Source organism: Papio anubis, chromosome 2 (assembly GCF_008728515.1).
Source record: "Papio anubis isolate 15944 chromosome 2, Panubis1.0, whole genome shotgun sequence".
In the NCBI taxonomy this organism is placed as follows: domain Eukaryota; kingdom Metazoa; phylum Chordata; class Mammalia; order Primates; family Cercopithecidae; genus Papio; species Papio anubis.
This window is the reverse complement of record NC_044977.1, coordinates 83,180,360-83,199,416: the sequence shown is the minus strand read 5'-3', so window position 1 is coordinate 83,199,416 and position 19,057 is coordinate 83,180,360. Positions and strand designations below refer to the sequence as shown.

Sequence of the window (19,057 nt, the reverse complement as noted above, 5' to 3'; positions counted from 1 at the left end):
AACCTGGGTTAGAAAACCTGAGGAGCAAGGCTGAGCTGGGGAGTGGAAAGGCAGAGAGAGGCTGTGGAGTAGGAAATACCTGAGTTCAAATACAGCTTGAGCCCTGTCCTGAGGCAGGACATGAACTAAACTCCTAAGTCCTTTTGGGAGGGTGAGGGGAGCTCAGGCACTACGCAATGCATGGCATAGTAGCAGACATCCAATACACATTGGTGATTCTGATACAGCTCGTTCTGCTAACCAAACCTGCGTCTATAGCAAGCTGTTATCCAGTCTGGAGACAGGAACCACAGGGTGTAAAACCTTAAGATAACAGCCTTGTGGGGGAAATACGTAAAACAGCCCAGTCGTTCTCCACTCTGGGATCACAGTAAATGGATGGGAGCCATGTTCTAATTTGCAAAGTGAGGCACAGATGCAGTTTTCTCTTCTAGGGAACATTTTAACTGTCATCAAGATAGGCAATAATAGTGTTTTTTAAATTTACTAATTTAAATTAAATTTAAATCTTTTAAATTTACTAATAACTGTTATTTCTCAGCCAGGCACAGTGGCTCATGCCTGTAATCCTAGCGCTTTGAGAGGCCAAGGTGGGTAGATTGCTTAAGCCTAGGAGTTCAAGACCAGCCTGGGCAACATGGTGAAATCCCATCTCTACAAAAAATACAAAAATCAGCTGGGGATGGTGGCGCACGCCTGTAGTCCCAGTTACTCGGGAGGCTAAAGTGGGAGGATCGCTTGAGCCTGGGAGGTTGAGGCTGTAGTGAGTGGATTTGCAGCCTGGGTGACACAGTGAGACCCTGTTGAATAAATAATACGAAAGAAAAGAAAAGAAAAGAAAAGGAAAAACACTATTATTGCCTATCTTGATGACAGCTAAAACAGATAATAATGTTTTTGAGCGCTTGTCATGTGCCAGGCACTGAGTGGGCTATCCCTCCCCTCCCCTGCTTTATCCTCACAACAACCCCATGCGGCAGGTACATTTTTTCACCCCCATCTGACTGATGAGGAAACTGAAACCAGGGAGATGAGGTGACTTGCCCCAGTGACTGCTTAATGATAGGGTGGGTACAAGCTGGTTAAAGCAGTAGAACCTGAGTCCAGTCCAGATGGAAGGCCTCCGCAAGGGATACGGCCTCCCCTCATGAAGCAGCACTCTAGTGGGCAAGAGGTTCCTGAAGACACATGTCAGGACCTAGACTGGAGGTGGACAGTGGTCAGGGAAGGTCTCATTGCAAAGGAGGGATGGAGACGGAGAGAGGGTGATTCAGGTAGAAGAAACGGCACATGCAAAGAACCCGGGGCAGGAACATAGGAGTGAGGAATTTCAACAGTCTGGTATGGTCAGAAAAGAAGGGACACAGAGAGGAGAAGTCAGCAAGGCATCACGTAAGAGCTTCGGTATTCACTTCCAGGGCCACTGGTGGTTTAAGCAGAAAGTGACATCTGATCAAGTACCCATCTCCCTTGAAGGCTATTCCTAGCTGCCCTGCGGAACTGAGACCTCCAGGAAGCAGGAATTCCATTTCAGTTAGCTATGCCATCAGCTACTCAGGCCAGGGCCAAAGAAGACATTCAGGGGAAATCCCATTTCATAACTTATACCTCCTAACCTGCCCCCATGACTTATCCCTATAGGAACAGGGGCTTTCCATGTGCCATGCTTTGTGCCTAGAATTTCACCCAGCCTCACATTCAAGCCTCACAACAGCCCCATTAGGTACTGAATTATTAACTGCTTTTTTTTGTTTTGTTTTGCTGTTTTGAGACAGAGTTTTGCTCTGTCGCCCAGGTTGGAGTGCAGTGGTACGATCTCGGCTCACTGCAACCTCCACTTCCCAGGCTCAAGTGATCCTCCCACCTCAGCCTCCTGAGTAGCTGAGACTACAGGCGCATGCCACCATGCCCAGCTAATTTTTGTATTTTTAGTAGAGACAAGGTTTCAACATGTTAGCCAGGCTGGTCTCGAACTTCTGACCTCAGGTGATTCGCCCACCTCTGCCTCCCAAAGTGCTAGGGTTACAGGTGTGAGCCACTGTGCCTGGCCCTATTATTAACTGTTTTCTAGATTTAGAAAATAAGTCCTAAACAGGGCAAGCCGCCTGCCCAGGGAAACACAGAAGATGGCAAACTGAGATCTAAGTTCAAGATGCCTCAGACCAAAGCCTGCCTCAGCTTTAATCACAATGCTAATTATCATCATCTCATGAATAATAATACACAATTATACACAGGTGTGCAGGATACTGAAGCACATCTACCTCCAGAGATACAGAACCAAAGGTAGGACCTGACTGTATTTGCATTCAGCTGCCAGGCATGCTCTTGCCTTTCTTTTCTACAAGTTCCCTATGGCCTGGCCTTGCCCAACCTGGTAGGAAAAGTCTATGGTTTGTTTTGAGGCTGATGTCTGCCCACTCCCCAGGATGTCTCTGACCAGCAAGAGTGGAAAAGACCAGGCAGAGCCATCTCATTCTGGAAGACTGTTATTTGATCTCTTCCCATCTCCCTCCACTAACTTCTAAAACTTGGGAAATTGCCCTGACCTTGCACTGATGGTTTGAGAAACAACCCCTGCCTTTGTTCACATTCAGAATGGAGAGTGGTCACCTGCCTAGCACAGAGACCTTACAGCAGCAAGTCCAGAAAAATGTATCTCTATCAGGATTAAATGGCAACCAGGAAAAAAGGAGTCTGGGGAATGGAACATTGGCAGATTTCAAGGTGCACAGTCAACTGTCACAGGCTATGTGTGGTCAGTGATTGGGAACCCCAGAGCTAACGTCTTAATTTTGCCAAATTAAGTTCCTCTTCAGCCCTCACCTCTGCAACAGCCAGGCATGGACCCACCCTTTTCTTTTAGGGGATAGAAATGATATAACTTATCACCTGACAAAATACTTGGCCTAAAGCTCCTTGTGGGCATGGAACTGTCTCCCACCCATCCCGATATGGCCCCCAAAGAGCCCAAGACCTGCTCTTCCATGGAATAATTAATAGCTACTATTCACCAAGTACCTAGCACTTGCTGAGCACAGCCTTGGGTACTTTATATACTCCATCTCATTTAATCCTCACAATAACCCTTTGTGGTGGCTATTAGTCCCATCTTACAGATGAAGAAACTGAGTTTCAGAACATTTAGATGACTTGCCCTCAACTCTATATATATAGGAAGTCAGGAGGGCAGGGGTCCTGTGTGTACTATGTCCATCACTATGTCTATGTCCCAGCACACACTTTGGAATTAACCCTGTTAAGGCAGTTGTATCATCTATAAATGCAAAAGATGGTGCAAGGTCCCTTCCCGAAAGAGCCCAGGAAGCCAAGCTCACTGATCTTGCATTTCTTTTCCTTAATCCCAAAGACCCCATTAGAATTTTCTCATTGTAAAAGTTCTTATGCCGTGTTTGTGTCCATCTCTCCCCTTCATTGCATCCTCTAACTTATCTTATTCTTGGGCCTCTTATGATTTCATTCCTTGTGGACAGCAAGGACAGGATATGCTGAGGGAGGAGTGGGAAACACTTTTTTTGGGGACCCACTGTGCCCAGGACTGCAAAGAAAGATTTTATGTCTCCTCCCTCCTCCACCTGCTTAGCTTATCACCTGTAGTTCTTATTCAACTAAAGCAACGACATTTTTTTTCCAATTAGAGCCTCCAAGAGGAAACTAGTCTTTACTCCTCTAATGCTGGTATTTCTAAAACAAAGCAAAGCCAGTGGCAGGGCCCCACATATGTTGGGGACTGCAAGAACCCTAGGCTGCTGTAAAAACAGACAGCTTTCTAATATCATGGTAAAAATGAGGGCTTCTCATGCTGTCCCGAAAGAACACTAATAGAAAGTACTAGCTGCAACATTTCTTTTTCTTTTTTTTTTTTAACTTTTAAATTTTAACTTAAAATTTTTTGAGATGGGATCTTGCTCTGTCACCCAGGCTGCAGTGAAGTGGTGTGATCATATAATTCACTGCACCCTTAAACTCCTGGGCTCAAGTAATCCTTTCACCTCAGCCTCCTGAGGAGGTAGGACTACTAGTACACACCACCATGCCCAGCTAATTTTAAAATTTTTTTGTAAAGACAGAGTCTTGTTATGTTGCCCAGGCTGGTCTTAGACTTCTGGCCTGAAGTGATTCTCCTGTCTTGACCTCCGAAAGCGCTGAGATTACAGGTGTAAGTCACCATGCCTGAACTATTTGTATTTTTTGAAGCCTCAGCCTGCCGAGTAGGTGAGTCTATAGGTGCGCACTGCCAAGCCCAGCTGCAACTTTTGTTTTAATGAAAGAAAAGGAAAGAGAAATTCATGTATTGCAGTATCTGCCTCACGAGATCCATTTGCTTCAACTCTGAACCAGATTTACACTCAGTATTTTCAATGAGAAAGGAACCAAGTCACTCAAGATTTTTCCTTCCGCTTAAACTATTACTGAGGGACAGAGCAGCCTATTGATCAGGAGTGGTGATGCTTCAGAGACTTCAACTCCAGTGCTGCCAATTCCTTGTTTGTGCCCTTGGCAAAGCTATACAATTTCTAGACCTCAGAATCTCAAAATTGAGGCTGCTGATAGTACCCTCCACAGGGGGTCATGGTAAGAAAAAACATGAAGAGCACTAAGAGCAGGAACCAGCCCTGTCGACACTCAGAGGATGGCAATCATCACTTCCTCTCTGACATTTACTTTATGGGAAAGCTCTCTATTGCCTTTGACCACACATTTTTCAGTCCATCCCTACCTGGCTGGCTTGACCTTTACCAAGGGCATACCTGAGCCGTCTAGGTAGGGTTTGCCTCAGCTCATATCCTGGCTCTGCCACTAGCCAACTGTGGGATCACAAGTCAGCTATAGACTCTCTGAGCCTCAGTTTCCTCATGCGTAAAATGGAAACAGTAGAATTGGCCACCTCATAGAGCAGCTGTGAAGATGAATGAGATGATGTGTGTAAAGCACTTAGCACTCCTGGAAATAAAAAGAATGGACAGAGTGTGGGGGAAAAGGAAATCAATGGGAGAAATGATAAGGAGCCTCCTGGGTGACTCTAACCAGGAGAAATGAAGGATATGCGAAGGTCAGGAGGCAAGAATGTGTGAGAATTTCCTCCTCTCAGAAACAACAATGCTTCCCTCAGAGCTGTTTTCTTTGGGGGGGTTTTGTTTTTTACCACTCCTTCTGTTTTCCTTGAGCTCCCCAAACAGGGTAGGTTGTAGGCCCTGAGCACATTAACATCCCAGTGAAGTATGAGAAGGAACAAGTAAATAAGGAAGATCCAATGTTTAAAATCTATTATGGTCCCAAGACCCCAAATTTAGACTACATCCCGCTCGGGCAATGGCCAAAAGCTTGTATTCTATGTCCTTGCTATTTGTTAACCCTCACTGTCCTCCTGTGGACACTGTCATTTACTGAACATGTACTACAAGCCAGGAATGCACAGGTGGCACTTTACATTCGCCGTGCAGTTTAATTCATCGCCCTGTAAAGTAGGGCCTCTCTATGGACGAAAGGCTGAGGGGCAGAGTCTGACAGTCACTGGGGCACAGCAACAGTAGCAGAGGCCAGGCGCGGTGGCTCACACCTGTAATCCCAGCACTTTTGGAGGCAGAGGCAGAAGGATTGCCTGAGCTCAGCAGTTCGAGAGCAGCCTGGGCAACGTGGGGAGACCCTACCTCTTAAAAAAAAAGAAAGAAAAAAACAGTCAGCAGAGCTGGGACCTGACCCTGAAGGTGATGGACACCAAGAAGTTAACTCACAGAGCATGGGGGTCACAGGAGGGGAGAATGTCCATGGAAGACTGAGCAGGCATCTTTTTTTCTGAGTGACAAAAAACGTTTGTGTGCAGCCCCCAAATCTCAGTGCCTTTTTTCAAATTTCTGAAAAGAAAGTCCATTTGTTCTGAGAAGTCAAATTTCTTTCTGATATAAGTAACCCTGTTGCAGCAGGGAGGCCTGTTGCCACATGGGGTAATGGGCGACTGATTGCCTGTGGAGCCGAGCTGAAGGTCTAGGGCAGCACGGTCCTGTTCTCTAAAGGGCAAGGAAGACCGGCCACCCCTGGCCTCCTTGTCGTGAGGCAGAGCCCTCCGAAAACTGGGCTGGGAACCCCAGCCAGTCAGGAAACAAGAAAGATGAAAAATGAACCACTACAACCTTAAAACAAAACATTTTATTTAATGCAGAAATTCTAAGGTACAAAAACATTTTGTAAATGTCAGCTGTGATCTACTATCACCTATTTACAGAGTTATGTACAAATCAAATAAGTCATTAACATTTTCAATGTAAAAAATACAGCACGCTGTTAAGAGTTCTGTCAGTGCTCATTATCCCACTAGATCCCACAAACGACAAACTCAAAGATGAAACAAAGGCAACGTCATCAATAACCACCATATTCCACAGGCTTTCTCCCCTAGGATGTAGTAACAGGGAGTTTCCACAGGGAAAAATTATCTTTTAAAAAACTAACAGTAAAAATAGGAGTTACTTACTATCTAGATGAACACATTTGGTTTTCACAAAAGCTTTTGCTGCGGTCTGGATTCACCATGCTTTTTTGTTGAGAGAAACATACCAAACTTTTTGTTGTTGTTGTTGAGATAGAGTTTTGCTCTTGCTGCCCAGGCTGGAGTGCAATGGCGCGATCTCAGCTCACCGCAACCTCTGCCTCCCAGATGCAAGCGATTCTCCTGCCTCAGCCTCCCGAGTAGCTGGGATTACAGGCGCCCACAACCACGCCTGACTAATTTTGTATTTTTGGTAGAGACGGGGTTTCACCATGTTGGTCAGGCTGGTCTTGAACTCTGGCCCTCAGGTGATCAGCCCACTTTGGTCTCCCAAAGTGCTGGGATTACAGGCGTAAGCCACCGTGCCCCGCCTGATACGAAACTTTTAAAACAACAGATGAGCACATTAGTGTAATCCAATGGCAAGTTTTTGTCTAACAATTGGAGCAGCTAATTTTGTCTACATCATGTACAAATAGAAGATTGCCCCTGAATCTTCCTGAAATTTTATAGGATATAAATATCAGATACGCAGTCATAACTGTTTGCTTTCGTGAGACTTCTGATTGTGCAAAACACAGTGCTTGGTCAGTTGAGAGCAGAACATAAACAAGATTCTGGAGGTGTCTGTGGTCTGAGCTGAATTTTAAAGAAGAACGAAAGGGCAAGAGGGAAGACAACTGGCCAAACTTCCCCAGACATCTTCACTGGGGGACTCAAATGTCTTTGCAAATTAGCCCTCAAACAGCAATGGGAAGGTGGTGCTTAGCAACTACTGCTGTTACCTCACCAGTGGTTAAACGGAAGTCTGCACTATTTAATATTGTGAGTCATGAAATAAAGGTGATGTCTACAGAGATGTGTAAAAATAGGATCTAAAATTGGGAGGGAGGGGTAGCTGCCACTCAGAAGGTAAGAGCTGGTCTCAACATAGTATACATCAGAAATAAGCACCAAGTGTTTGATCTCAGGAGGAAAACAAACACAAGTTATGATAGATGACTATCATCAGGGGAAAAAATGTGGTAGTTAAATACTTCTCCATGAATATAGGCAATATATCGTTTTGTAAAAGTGCCATTATATTTTTAAGTGGTAAGAGGAGCTGGGTGTGCAAGAATTTCCCCCATAATCCCCACCCTGAGCCTGGTCTTCACAAGGCACCAATGTGAGTAAGGCACCAACATTCTGTTTGGGCAACTAAACTAAGTGTGAAGCTGAGAAACATTATAGCAGTGAAAATTATTAGGCCCCTGGAAAACAAGAGCCATGAAGAATGGTTTAAGTGGGTGGAATTATTTATCACTGAAATAAAAACACCAGGGGGATGACTTCACTGTGGTTTTCGAATACATGGAAGGTGACCAGCTGTTCTTTCTCCACTACATGCTGAACAAAAGGAAGCCGGCTTGAATTTCTATAAGACATACAAAGAACTATCTGATCAGCAGGGTAGGTTACAGAATCTCCTTCTTGTAAAATAAAGAATACCATCTACAGCCGTATGTCTGGAATAATTCAGGCACAGCCCTGTCTGACACCAGGGGAAGAACATGCTAGATAATCTAAACTTTCTCCTAGTCCCTAAACCCTGAAACTAGAATCAAAGCCACTGGCTTGCAGTCAGATTTCCTTTTGTCTATTTTCACCCTGATCCTGGAAAGGAGGTGATATGGCAAGGATGACCCAACACTCCATTTGGACTCCTAACTGGTATCTCAATATCAGGAAAAGCTTTTCTCTGTATACTGTTTCACACCTCCAAAACAGAGTCAATTCACAGATCACTCAAAATGGAAGATAATGCAAATACCTGGCTCTAATGGATGCTAGGAGGTTCCTTGCCTTACTTTCTAAAATTGCCTGCTTTCCTAATCATGTCTTGGCCTATGCTCAGAACTGCACACCATCTAAAAAAAATTATTATGCCAAGAGCTAAAACTATAAACAAAGCCCTTTAGGTTGTGAAGTTTAAATGAAATTGTTCCCAGCATTTTTTAAATTGAGAGAGCATAAATCTGATTTTGAAATTAACAACTGGCTTGCCTTTCTTTTAAGACACCATGAAATGCAAAGATGCAATCAAGACATGTCCAGTGCATTCAAAATCACATCAAATTTCTTTGCGGGAGAGGCTGGAGAAAGAAGCAATCTAACTACTGGCTGCATTTAGCAAGAGCATTTTCTGGTGACACCATCTGTAATTACCATGAATGCCTTTCCTTCAAATCTTATAAAGCAGAGGTTAACAAACTGGTATTCAGTGGACCAAATCAGGTCCATCCATGTCTTCTGCTGGGTCTAAATTCACTTGAATTTTAACTTAGTTGTCAATATTTTTTAAAATCAGAATTTTTCATATAAAAATCCAGACTGTCAGCTTTTCTTGAAAAATGGGAAGATCAGGAAATACTTCATGGCCACAGTCGACTGGAAAATTGCCCCCTGTGGGTGGAACAGGGGCGCTTCAGTTTTGCCTCAGTCCCCACCATTCCCTATTGCTCTCTGACACAGACAAAGTACATTAATTACCATTTATCATCACACCGCTGTTTTCCTTATACCTCACATGCTATACTGGTGACCACTGAAGGTATAAGATCTGCTAAATAAGAGCAGTAGTAGTCTTCACCAACAGAAAATAAAAGACTAGTAACCTTCACATTGGCATTGTCCACTTCTCTTCAATAAAGACAGAAAGAATATTTTCTCTATTCTTCAGGGAGCCAAATTAGTGTTGAAGTTGGGGGGCCAGAGAGTTTTCTTTTGGGAGGAGGGTGTGTCATTTTTCCTCCAGGAATAAAATTGGTCCTCTCGCCCTTTATTTCTTTTGAAAGAAAAGATGCTCAACTCTGAAAAAAAGGCTCTGAAAATCATGTAACCCCACATTTTTTGAAGGATAGTCTCCTGTTTATTTGCACTTAAGTCAGGAGACCTGAGACTAACAGTTGGTATTTTAAAAAAGATACTTGTGGCTATGAAGTTATAAGACTGAACGCTGACAAACAAATACGAACTTAAATATCCATGACTTACTACACGCTGATTCCAATGATGTCACCACTGCTAAAGACATTTTATTGAACTTCTGATCTGAGACTGTCTTCAGTTATTCCTAACATGTCAATCAAAAACTCTGTCTTCTAACTTTATGGCCTGATCTCATTTTTGGCTCAAGATACTATTATCTGGCTGGGTCACCATTTGAATACCTGGGCCTGGACTGGAATGACTTCTGATTCTTTCTGGAGATCAATTGCCTCAAAGGCCCAAGACAGCCCTCTGGAGGAGCTTCTGCACCCTGTATGGCTGGGCTGAGTCTGTTGAGGTGGTCTCTGCTGAGGTGGTCTCTGCTGCTTGTAACCAGTCTCTGAGAAGGCACACCTTTACCTGAGCTTTAACCTCCTTGATCACTCTCCTGGCAAAGCTGACGACATCAGATGCTAAGTCCTTTCTATAGTGCATTGGTAAGTTAAGATGAACAACTAGCACTCTACCTTCAGCCACCTGCAGGCTTCTTGGTTTTCCTGGAACCCTGGACTTACCCCTGATCTCTTTTCTAAAGGACACTGTCTAACCTACCCACAAAAGCCTTTTACTCTCAGGATCAAGGCCTCTCATGGAGATCATCCCTTTTTCCATTTCTTGTTTCCATAATATCTAAAAGCCTGTGACTTGGCAGAACGTTTTTCTGAATTTCATCTTATATCCACCGTCTGGGACAATTTCTGAGTCAAAAAATGCAGCTTTGCTTAAAACAGATGTTTTGCCTTAATCTGCAGGGCAAGGATTCCCATTTCTAGCATAATGGGGAGAGCAGAAAAAGTGAAACTAATGAAACAAAACTAGGAAGTTGGACTTCTCAATTTATTCTGAGGCAATCACACTGTCGTTTCATTACTTGGTATATTAAGAGTTTGATTTTGTTGATCAGAAACATTAGTATTTCAACGTAAGTATCAAAACCCTAAATCCAAACTAAAACATCCCCTGATTTTTCGACTAGCACTCTCTTTTTCCCTTCCATTTCCATAAGGAGTGAGTTCACGTGGCTAGCTCTCTGCCCACACACCCTTGGAGCCCAGTTAATGCTTCTCCTCCCAATCCTCCATTCTCTCCCTGGGGCCACTTTCCCAGAGATGCCTTATTTCATGAGCAAAGCTGAATATCCTAAAAGCGACTCCTAATGGTTCCTCTGGGACAGGAAACATCTCTTGACCTCAATAAGAAATCTCTCATAATGTTCCAAGTGAATTTTCATATGTTAGCAAGTTTGGACTAACCAATCTCCTTCACAGAATGTATGCCTAGGATGAAATGGCGGGGCAGTCATGTGTGGTAGGAGCTCTGCACTCATTCCAGATTCCATAGGAACAACATGAAATGACTCTTCTCTGAGTTGCCTGTTTTTATGGGGAGACAGTCTTGCAGCTCACTGTCTCTCCCTTGGAGCAGCTGCAGGAAACTTGATGCCAGAGAACAGACTAGCACGTTCTTCTCCCAAAAAGCTGCCAGCTGCCTTTACAGAGCAGTGAGTATGACATTTGCATCAGAAATATACACAAACCTTTTCTTTCCAGCAGGGGTGCCAGTCCCCCTTTCCCCACCTGCCATGCATGTGCTTAGAAGGGAAAGTCCTGCCCCATCCCACCTCCCACTCTGCCTCAGGATATTTCTCAACATACCCCTTCATGCTGGTCTTATCTGACGAAGAACTTAAAACCACAGTCCCTGGGCTGAATGCTGAGAAAATGGGGTGCCAAAATCTAACAGCACCCATGTGAAAGGCAGTGAGAGATGTCCACACCTGCTCAAAGGCACGGGGAGAAGGGTTTCCACAGGGAAGACCAAGACAGCATTCATTACACACGTGCTAATCATCAGATGGAATGTGAACAATTGTTTTTTCTTTAGAAACAGAACTCTGTAGAATAAAGTCATTCATAAAAATGGAACATTTACTTTTGTGACTATCCCCTCCATTCTACCTTCTTAAAAAGAGGTTTGTCATTAGTCAAAACCAGTTCAGCAGATTAACTGGCCATCACCTCCACACACTGCTGTATTTCAGTGAATTCTGATCCCTAATATTCAGGACACAGCTTTAGACCAGAAGGCCAACCAAAGCACGAACTGCAACTTCCAATAATACAGACCAGCTGGGTAGCAGTCTCTTAAGAATAAACTTCCAGATACCAACATCTGAGATACAGCACAGTAAATGTAACCCATGGAAACAGCAGGCAGATCTGGCCTCCGCATGATGTCTACTCAGACCAAGAGGAGGCTGTGTGTGCTGAGGTCCTGGGGCCTTCTGCACATTGACCAACCTATCTCAGATGGAATGGTCAAGAAGGTCAGCCTGGCCCTGTGAGCTTCACCTCAATCAGTCATGCTTCCCAGTAACACAGAGACTCATTTCATAAAAGGTGACCGTATATTCAGTCACTTTCTTGACTTTTGACTCAAAGCTTATATTTAACACCCATGGCAATGTAAATTCTACATCAAAAATAAATGAGAACATTATCTGCAATACAACATGGATTCCAGATAGACTGGCACTTGATTTCTGTGGCTATGATGTTAAAAGTGCCTTTTTTCACAAAGCATTTCAAATCAAGGTAGCCAATAGCAAACAGGCAAAGTTTGCAGAGCTCAGTGAAGTCTAAATGACCAGTGAAGGTATCTTCCTTTTTTTTCTTTACATATTTCTTCCCTACCTCCCACAACAGGCTCTGATCCAAGGACTAACCAAATATGGCAAGCTGTTGTCAGACCTTATGGACATGCCTTTCAGAGCTCCATATCATTTTAGAAAATTGGAGAGTTTGCCAGATATCTGGTGAAGGGTTGGAGCAAGGGAGAACTGGCCAGCATTTCACTCCAAATATCCTTGTATGAGACCTCAGCTCCAAGTGGGCCATGCAACCAGGGAGATGAGCTGGGGAATCAGAGGGAGGCAGCAGCTAAAGTGGCAATGCTTAGACTCTTTCATTTTGTTACAAAGGGGCGACCGCGTGGAGTTCATCAGTGTAGCTGCGGCAACCAAGATCTGCTTTGCACGCTCCAGAAGAGAGGAGCTTGGAAGGAAGGGCAGGAGGTTCCTCTTCACCTAAGGAGAGAAGAGAGTACAGAGTCACACTATCATCGCATTTCACTGGGCTGGGCGGGTGCTCATGCCAGAATATGGCTGGATCTGGGTTTGGACTATGGCTCTGCATTAATGAGGTAAGAATCCCAACCAGCTCAAGATGGGGCTAGTCCTCCTAACTTAGCTGAGGAAGGAAGAGATATTTCGTAAAAGTAAAGGGTTTGGGCTGAGCGCAGTGGCTCACGCCTGTAATCCCAGCACTTTGGAAGGCCGAGGTTGAGGGATCACTTGAGGTCAGGAGTTCGAGACCAGCCTGGCCAACATGGTGAAACCCCATCTCTACTAAAGATACAAAAAATTAGCTGGGCATGGTGGTGTACCTGAAATCCCAGCTACTTGGGAGGCTGGGCAGAAGAATTGCTTGAACCCAGGAGGCAGAGGTTGCAGTGAGCTGAGATCGTGCCATTGCAGACTGGGCAACAGGGTGAGACCCCATCTCAAAAAAAAAAAAGTCAAGGGTTTGTATGCATGACCCCAACTAGTTACAGACATAGTAAGGCACAGCCTGAGATGGCATCTAGCTGATGCTCCCTGGGGAAGTAGGCCTTCCTAGACAGCCCTCATACCTGGGACCCTGTGCTGAGCTAAGATAGAAATAATACTGTACCCATGAATCCCAGACTCAATGAATGTAGCTTTAAAGACAATGGGGGGCGGTGAACACTATAGGTCTAAAAAAGACACGCGTCCACAAACTGTTATCCAAGACCCTCGGGGCCCAATGTGTTTTCATGTCTGATGTTTTTGAAGTTTAGAAAAGTGATACGGTGCATATACTATATGTGGCACAACACCCCTTGCAGGGTCTGGGCAGCTCACCATAATTTAGCATTAGTATTTCTGCAACTCAAACATGTGAGTATTCCCATCACCTGGTATAAATCAAGACTACCAAACGAGCTGTGTTCTCATCAGGTTTCACTGCCCAATACGTTGGCACCAAAGCTGGAAAAACGCTTTGACTATTTCAGAAGCATGGCCAAAGGCTGTGTGCTGTTAGAACCCGGCCCCAAAGTCACCTTACCCAGGCCTGAAGAGGAGGACACGCTCTCCGTCAGGGAAGATGTTTCTGTCTGGTCTGTCGAGAGTCCTTCCATCAGTGGCAGAGACAGCTCAGATGAGGGCACAGACGAGTCATAGATGCCTGAGTCCCGCGGCATGTCCGAGGGGCTGCCGGTTTTCACCGTGTGCAGCAGGGGCTGCAGAGCGGCGCTACCATCAAGGGCAGGCCGGGCCTCCGCGTCTTGGTCCAGGCCCCCGTGCTGACTCTCGTGCTGGGAGTCGGCTGGTCCAGTTGCCCCAAGAACGGCCGCCTCTACCTTTAGGCAGAAATCGCTCTCGGGCCCTGGTTTGCACATGACATCATTTAAAACCAAGCCCGAATCAAATTTCTCCAAGACTGGCTCCCGGTAGCGCAGTGGAGGAGCATGGAAGGGAACGAACTGCTTTTCGAACCAGTCGGGCTCCTCGTCGATAAACTGGTGCATGTTGCAAATGGCGACGTACAGGGACCTGCCTGACTTGCTCCGGAAGTAGTTCCTTCTGCTGCCCTGTCGCGCGTGCTGCCCCGGCTCCTGGAGGCCGTGGTCTCGGGAGTGCAGGTGGGAACAGAGCTGGGGAAGATTGTCCATGAGTTTATACTTGGTACTCAGGTCTAGGACACCGGGAACGTCTCCCTCGCAGGAATAATCAAAGTAGACGGCGATGAACTTGCTGAGCGCCGCGGACGAACTCTGCTTGGCCTGGCGGAGCTTTTCGGCAATGGCTGACACCGCCACCAGGAAGAGTTCTCCTTTCCCCGAGCCTCGGCCACCTCCTTTGTGTTTGTAGTTCTTCTTGTCCACAAAGTACTTCATACCTTTGGAACAAACCACAATGATGAACTGGGACTCGTGGATCTTCTGGATGACCCATTCTCTCTGCCCTTCTCTACAGAGGCTGAAGTCTTCCCACAGGTCCAGAGCCACCTGGAAAGAGAACAAGGCACCGTGTCACCCATACAGAAGGCTCTGGAAGAGGCTCGGGAAGTGAGTTACAGGAAGGGAAATGTCAGAAGGAGGCCATCTCATCTGCCCCTTAACCCTTATGAGCACAGCTATGTGCAGGCTCCAGGTTACACCATACCAAGGAATAGGTAAAGTTCCATGGGTGATGGTCATATGCTAGTCCCTCTGCAAAAACTTGCCATCCATCCATTTTCATATCACACGGCGTCATTACCACTCCTGCCCTACAAGTGAGGGGACAGAAGCACAGCGCTTTTGGCACCTTGCTGAAGTCACACCCTACATAGGGCATCCTCAAGGAAGAAACAGGTGGTAAAGAGCACAGGACAGAGAAACTGAGGTTGGTTATCTGGTGAGTGAGGTACCTGGATTGGAGGGGCAGATCCTGGAGAGAAGGCTGGCAGGCTCTGAGAGGAAGATGTGGATGAGTGGCTCCAAAGTGAACTGGGAGATGGGGCTCAGGCCTGGATGCCAGTCACCCCCAATTATAGGTGACTCACATCCAGACAGTGTCTGACAAAGGGACCTATCTCGACACTCTCATAGCCTCAGGCGTACGCATGCTCTTTACTAGTTTGTCCATGGCTGGAGAGGAGGTTAGTGAACTGCATTAACATGGTCATTCTGAATAACTCACTCAGGACTGACTAGCACCTTCCTCCATGACTTCACACAGGTCTACAAAGCTACATCTCTACAAGGCTGGTAATTGGCAAGGCTTTACCCCCAAGGGGGTCTAGTAGGGAGATTGTGGGGGTGGCTGACAAAACAGAGAAAATCAGACATGTGTGGCTCCTCAGAGGACTTCACCTTCTCAGACCACTTTCACCTAATTCTGCTGAAAACATCTCTTGGCGATTGTGTTGATGTCTTTCCTTCTGTAGTTCAGATATTAATTCCCAATGGCTGTGACCAAATACAGCAGCCACACTATCTTACAGGGAAGGGCATTCTGAAATGACTTTGTTCTCCTCTTCTGCTCCAAGATGTTACCAATGGGGAAAAAACTCCAACATCCATCCACTTGCTGAAAATAACCCTGAATTATCTTCTACTTTCCTTAATTCTTGATAACATTACACATGCTAAAAGCTCAGTGGGAGTATACACCAAGCATTTTTTAAATGTTCCTATCTTTGACCCAGCAATTCCATTTCCAGGCATCTTTCTTGGGAAATCATCACAAATGGGACAATATTGAACCACTGAGATGTTTAATATTTGTACTAATTCAGTTATGGCACATCAGTATGGAGGGTCATGTAGCTATTTAAAATTGCAGTTTATATATAACTACTAATAGTGTAAAAAATTATTAAGAGACTGCAAAAAAATCATTTCAATCAGCCCCAAAGGCAAAACTGTATGCGTGAGTTCACCTATATGGAAAAAGACTGGAAGGAAATAAACCACACATGAAATGTGAGTTCCTCTTTCTCAGATTTTCTTTAATCAGGTTGGGATACCAGACAATGTTTTATTTATCATCCTTTTCTAGTTCCAAATTTTCTACAGTAACTATTACACTAATAACTGGAAGAGCGTTTTCCCCAGAGGCTAAATACTTGTGAAGTAGAGCAAACTTGGTTGCCTGTGGTATCTGAAAACTGTGCCATTGGCTAGAGTGCAGTTATTTTCAGCACGTGCTGATCCACCAACCTCACCGCTTTCATGCAGAGGGAAACTAGGCTAGCGTAGTATGTTATGCTGACACTAGGGGGCAGCCTCACCACATGGAGAGATTCTGAAAAGGGCAGTTTCAAAGCAAAAACAACTTCCAATCACACAATTATTGTACAGTTCTTGCATTTGCAAGAAACAGGATATGCCTTCCATGAGAGTTTCAGACTTCACTCTAAAAATGTACATTCTGACATTATAGAAAAGGATATTAATAACATATTAATAACTCAAGAGAACAGCTAAGAAAGCAGAGCAGATCATTTCAGTACTTGACACAATATTGCTTTCTGGGAGTGCTCCCTTCCTACCTCCCTGTTCTCTCTGGCCAGTGCCCTCTCCTGCATCACCAGTTTCTCCCCGTCTATGATTCCACCAGTCAATGGTCAAACAGCTTCACAGAGCCATTTGTTTATCACTTCTCCCTGGACCTCAAGATCCCCTCTAATGGCAGCCTCATCCCTCATTCCCCTTCTCAGCAGAACTCCAAACAACTGTGCGAACTCACTGCTTTACTTGCCACTCTCTCTTTGATCCTCCAAGTGGGGCTTCTGTCCTGACCATGCTCACTAGGATGAGTGACACCCTTCAACTCCAATTGCATGTTTCCATGGAAGCTACTGGTCTTCTTAATGCTTACAAAACTTCCTGCCAGGTGAGTGCCACCCAAAGCTCTAGAGCATAAGTTTGTCAGAATTAGAACTAAGTATTATGAAATATTTAGTGCTGGTGATGGGTAAGACAGACTGAAGAAAGAATGCAAGACTATCCCCAGTTTGAAAGCTGTGGCACTACTCAAGGGCAAGTGTCACCACAGGAGGCCCAGAGGAGAGGAGAAGGCAGTGGGGAGAGAGTACGGGGCAAGTGTCCTGGCCAGGGTAGGAGAAGGAACTTTAGATTCCGCACCTCACAGCCACAGAAGTCCTGGAGGAAGTAGGCGAAACACTGGACGACATTCATGTGATTCTGGCCATCTTTACTGGAATAGCAGAGAAAGACCTTTGGCCGCGGCCGGAGCCTCTCTCTCGGGAGTGCTGCAGTGTATGTGGAAGACTCAGAGCTCTCTTCATCTAAATGTGAATATATGTTTTCTAAATTGGAAAAGAAGATAGGGTTGATACCTGCAAGCAATGCTTTGTTCTATTCCCTAAGAATTGAAACCCAGTGCTATCTTCAAGAAAGAACAATTGACACGTCTACCTAGAGTAGTCCCAGTCCCCAACTCCATCAGCCCCCTCAGGTCATCACTTGGAATGGGACAGTTGATTTCCGCAGTGGAGCAGCGAATGGTCAAAAATTGTTCTTCACCTGAAACTGACCTTGGATAAACTAAGAAATGTTGCAGGGGTCATCCTGGTTAGCAGAGCGCCACCCTAGTTAGCAGAGTGCCCAGAACTGGCTCTTACAGCCAAGTGCACCTATTAGACCAATTAAGCACGGGCAGAGCTGATATTTTCTTAAAAGAGTTTTTATTGAGGTATAATTTACAAAAGTAAAGTACCTAAATCTTAAGTGTACATCTCAGTGAATTTTTATGGAAGTATACAACTGTGTAACCCTCACCTAGACCAAGCTATGGATCATTTACAACACCTCAGAAGGTTGTCTCATGGTGACTTTTGTAAATGAGCAAGCCCTACCTATATCCTTACTTATACTTCAAGCTTCCTTTATGTCCCTGAATTTACTATCCTATGGTTGAAAACAGAATTATGGGCCAGAGGCCGTGGCTCATGCCTGTAATCCCAGCACTTTGGGAGGCTGAGGCAGGAGGAATGCTTGAGCTTAGGAGTTAGACCAACCTAGGCAACATAGTGAGACCCCATGACTACAAAAAAAAAATGTTTTTTTAATTAGCCAGGCATGGTGGTGCATGCCTGTAGTCCCCAGCTACCTCAGGGGGCTGAAGTGGGAGGATGGCTTAAGCCTGGGAGGTCGAGCCTGCAGTGAGCTATGACTGTGTCACTGCACTGTAGCCTGGGCAACAGAGCGAGACCCTGTCTCAAGAAATAGATATATAATGATACCTGTTTTTTTAGTGGCTCCTGAGATTAAAAGCCAAATATTTTAATTCTGGGAACTGAATAGGAGCTATGAGGGTTCCCAAGAGCCATCCTGGAGGACCCAGGTACTCCCAGTCTCCCTTTCTGTTGGCAGCAACCCCTGGTCTGCCCCTTGTTGTGGGGAGACACAGCACACGAAGAGATACCTTGTTGCTTCTTGCGGCACATCACAGTGAAGAGCGTCGCGAATGCTGATATGACCACCAGTGGCACTGTGATAGCCACAGCTCTGATGGGCCCAGCCCACGGGGAGTGCACTGGAAAATTTCAAAGGGAAAGTTTTTAAACTTAAGCAGTGTAAAGGTTCAAAGAGAAACAACTTTCTTTCTTTTTAAACATAAGCCACATAACAGGTTCTAGGACCATGCAACCACCTTTCTCTAGTGTGGTTTGGTGATTATAAAAGGATTCAAAGGTTCATTTTTAAAGAGTTGCAAAGAACAATTCAACAGTTAAGAGTCAGGCTGGGACATAAAATACCTTTGAGTGAGAATTTTGCCTAAGGAAACCTCCCCTCCTACCACTTTTCTTCAGAGGACAATTGACTATTTATCTAGTCCCAGCTATACACACCAAATTGGCTTTAATCTCCCAGGTACCCACATTAGAGTGGAAGGAAAGTCAGATTTGATGGAACATCATTTAA

General features: G+C 45.1%; 1 protein-coding gene across 4 annotated transcripts in view; it reads right to left on the bottom strand.

Moving 5' to 3' along the window:
• Positions 1–6,153: 6,153 nt before the first annotated feature.
• Positions 6,154–19,057, bottom strand: part of IL17RD (interleukin 17 receptor D) — an 81,728-nt gene continuing 68,824 nt past the window's right edge. For all 4 annotated transcript variants that reach the window (XM_031663274.1, XM_031663273.1, XM_031663275.1 and 1 more), the window contains 4 exons: positions 18,558–18,668; positions 17,255–17,439; positions 13,687–14,629; positions 6,154–12,623 (listed from right to left, as the gene is read on the bottom strand). In XM_031663274.1, coding sequence (XP_031519134.1) covers positions 12,511–12,623; positions 13,687–14,629; positions 17,255–17,439; positions 18,558–18,668 — 1,352 coding nt within the window. In that variant the 3' untranslated portion in view covers positions 6,154–12,510. The remainder of the gene's footprint in view (positions 12,624–13,686; positions 14,630–17,254; positions 17,440–18,557; positions 18,669–19,057) is intronic.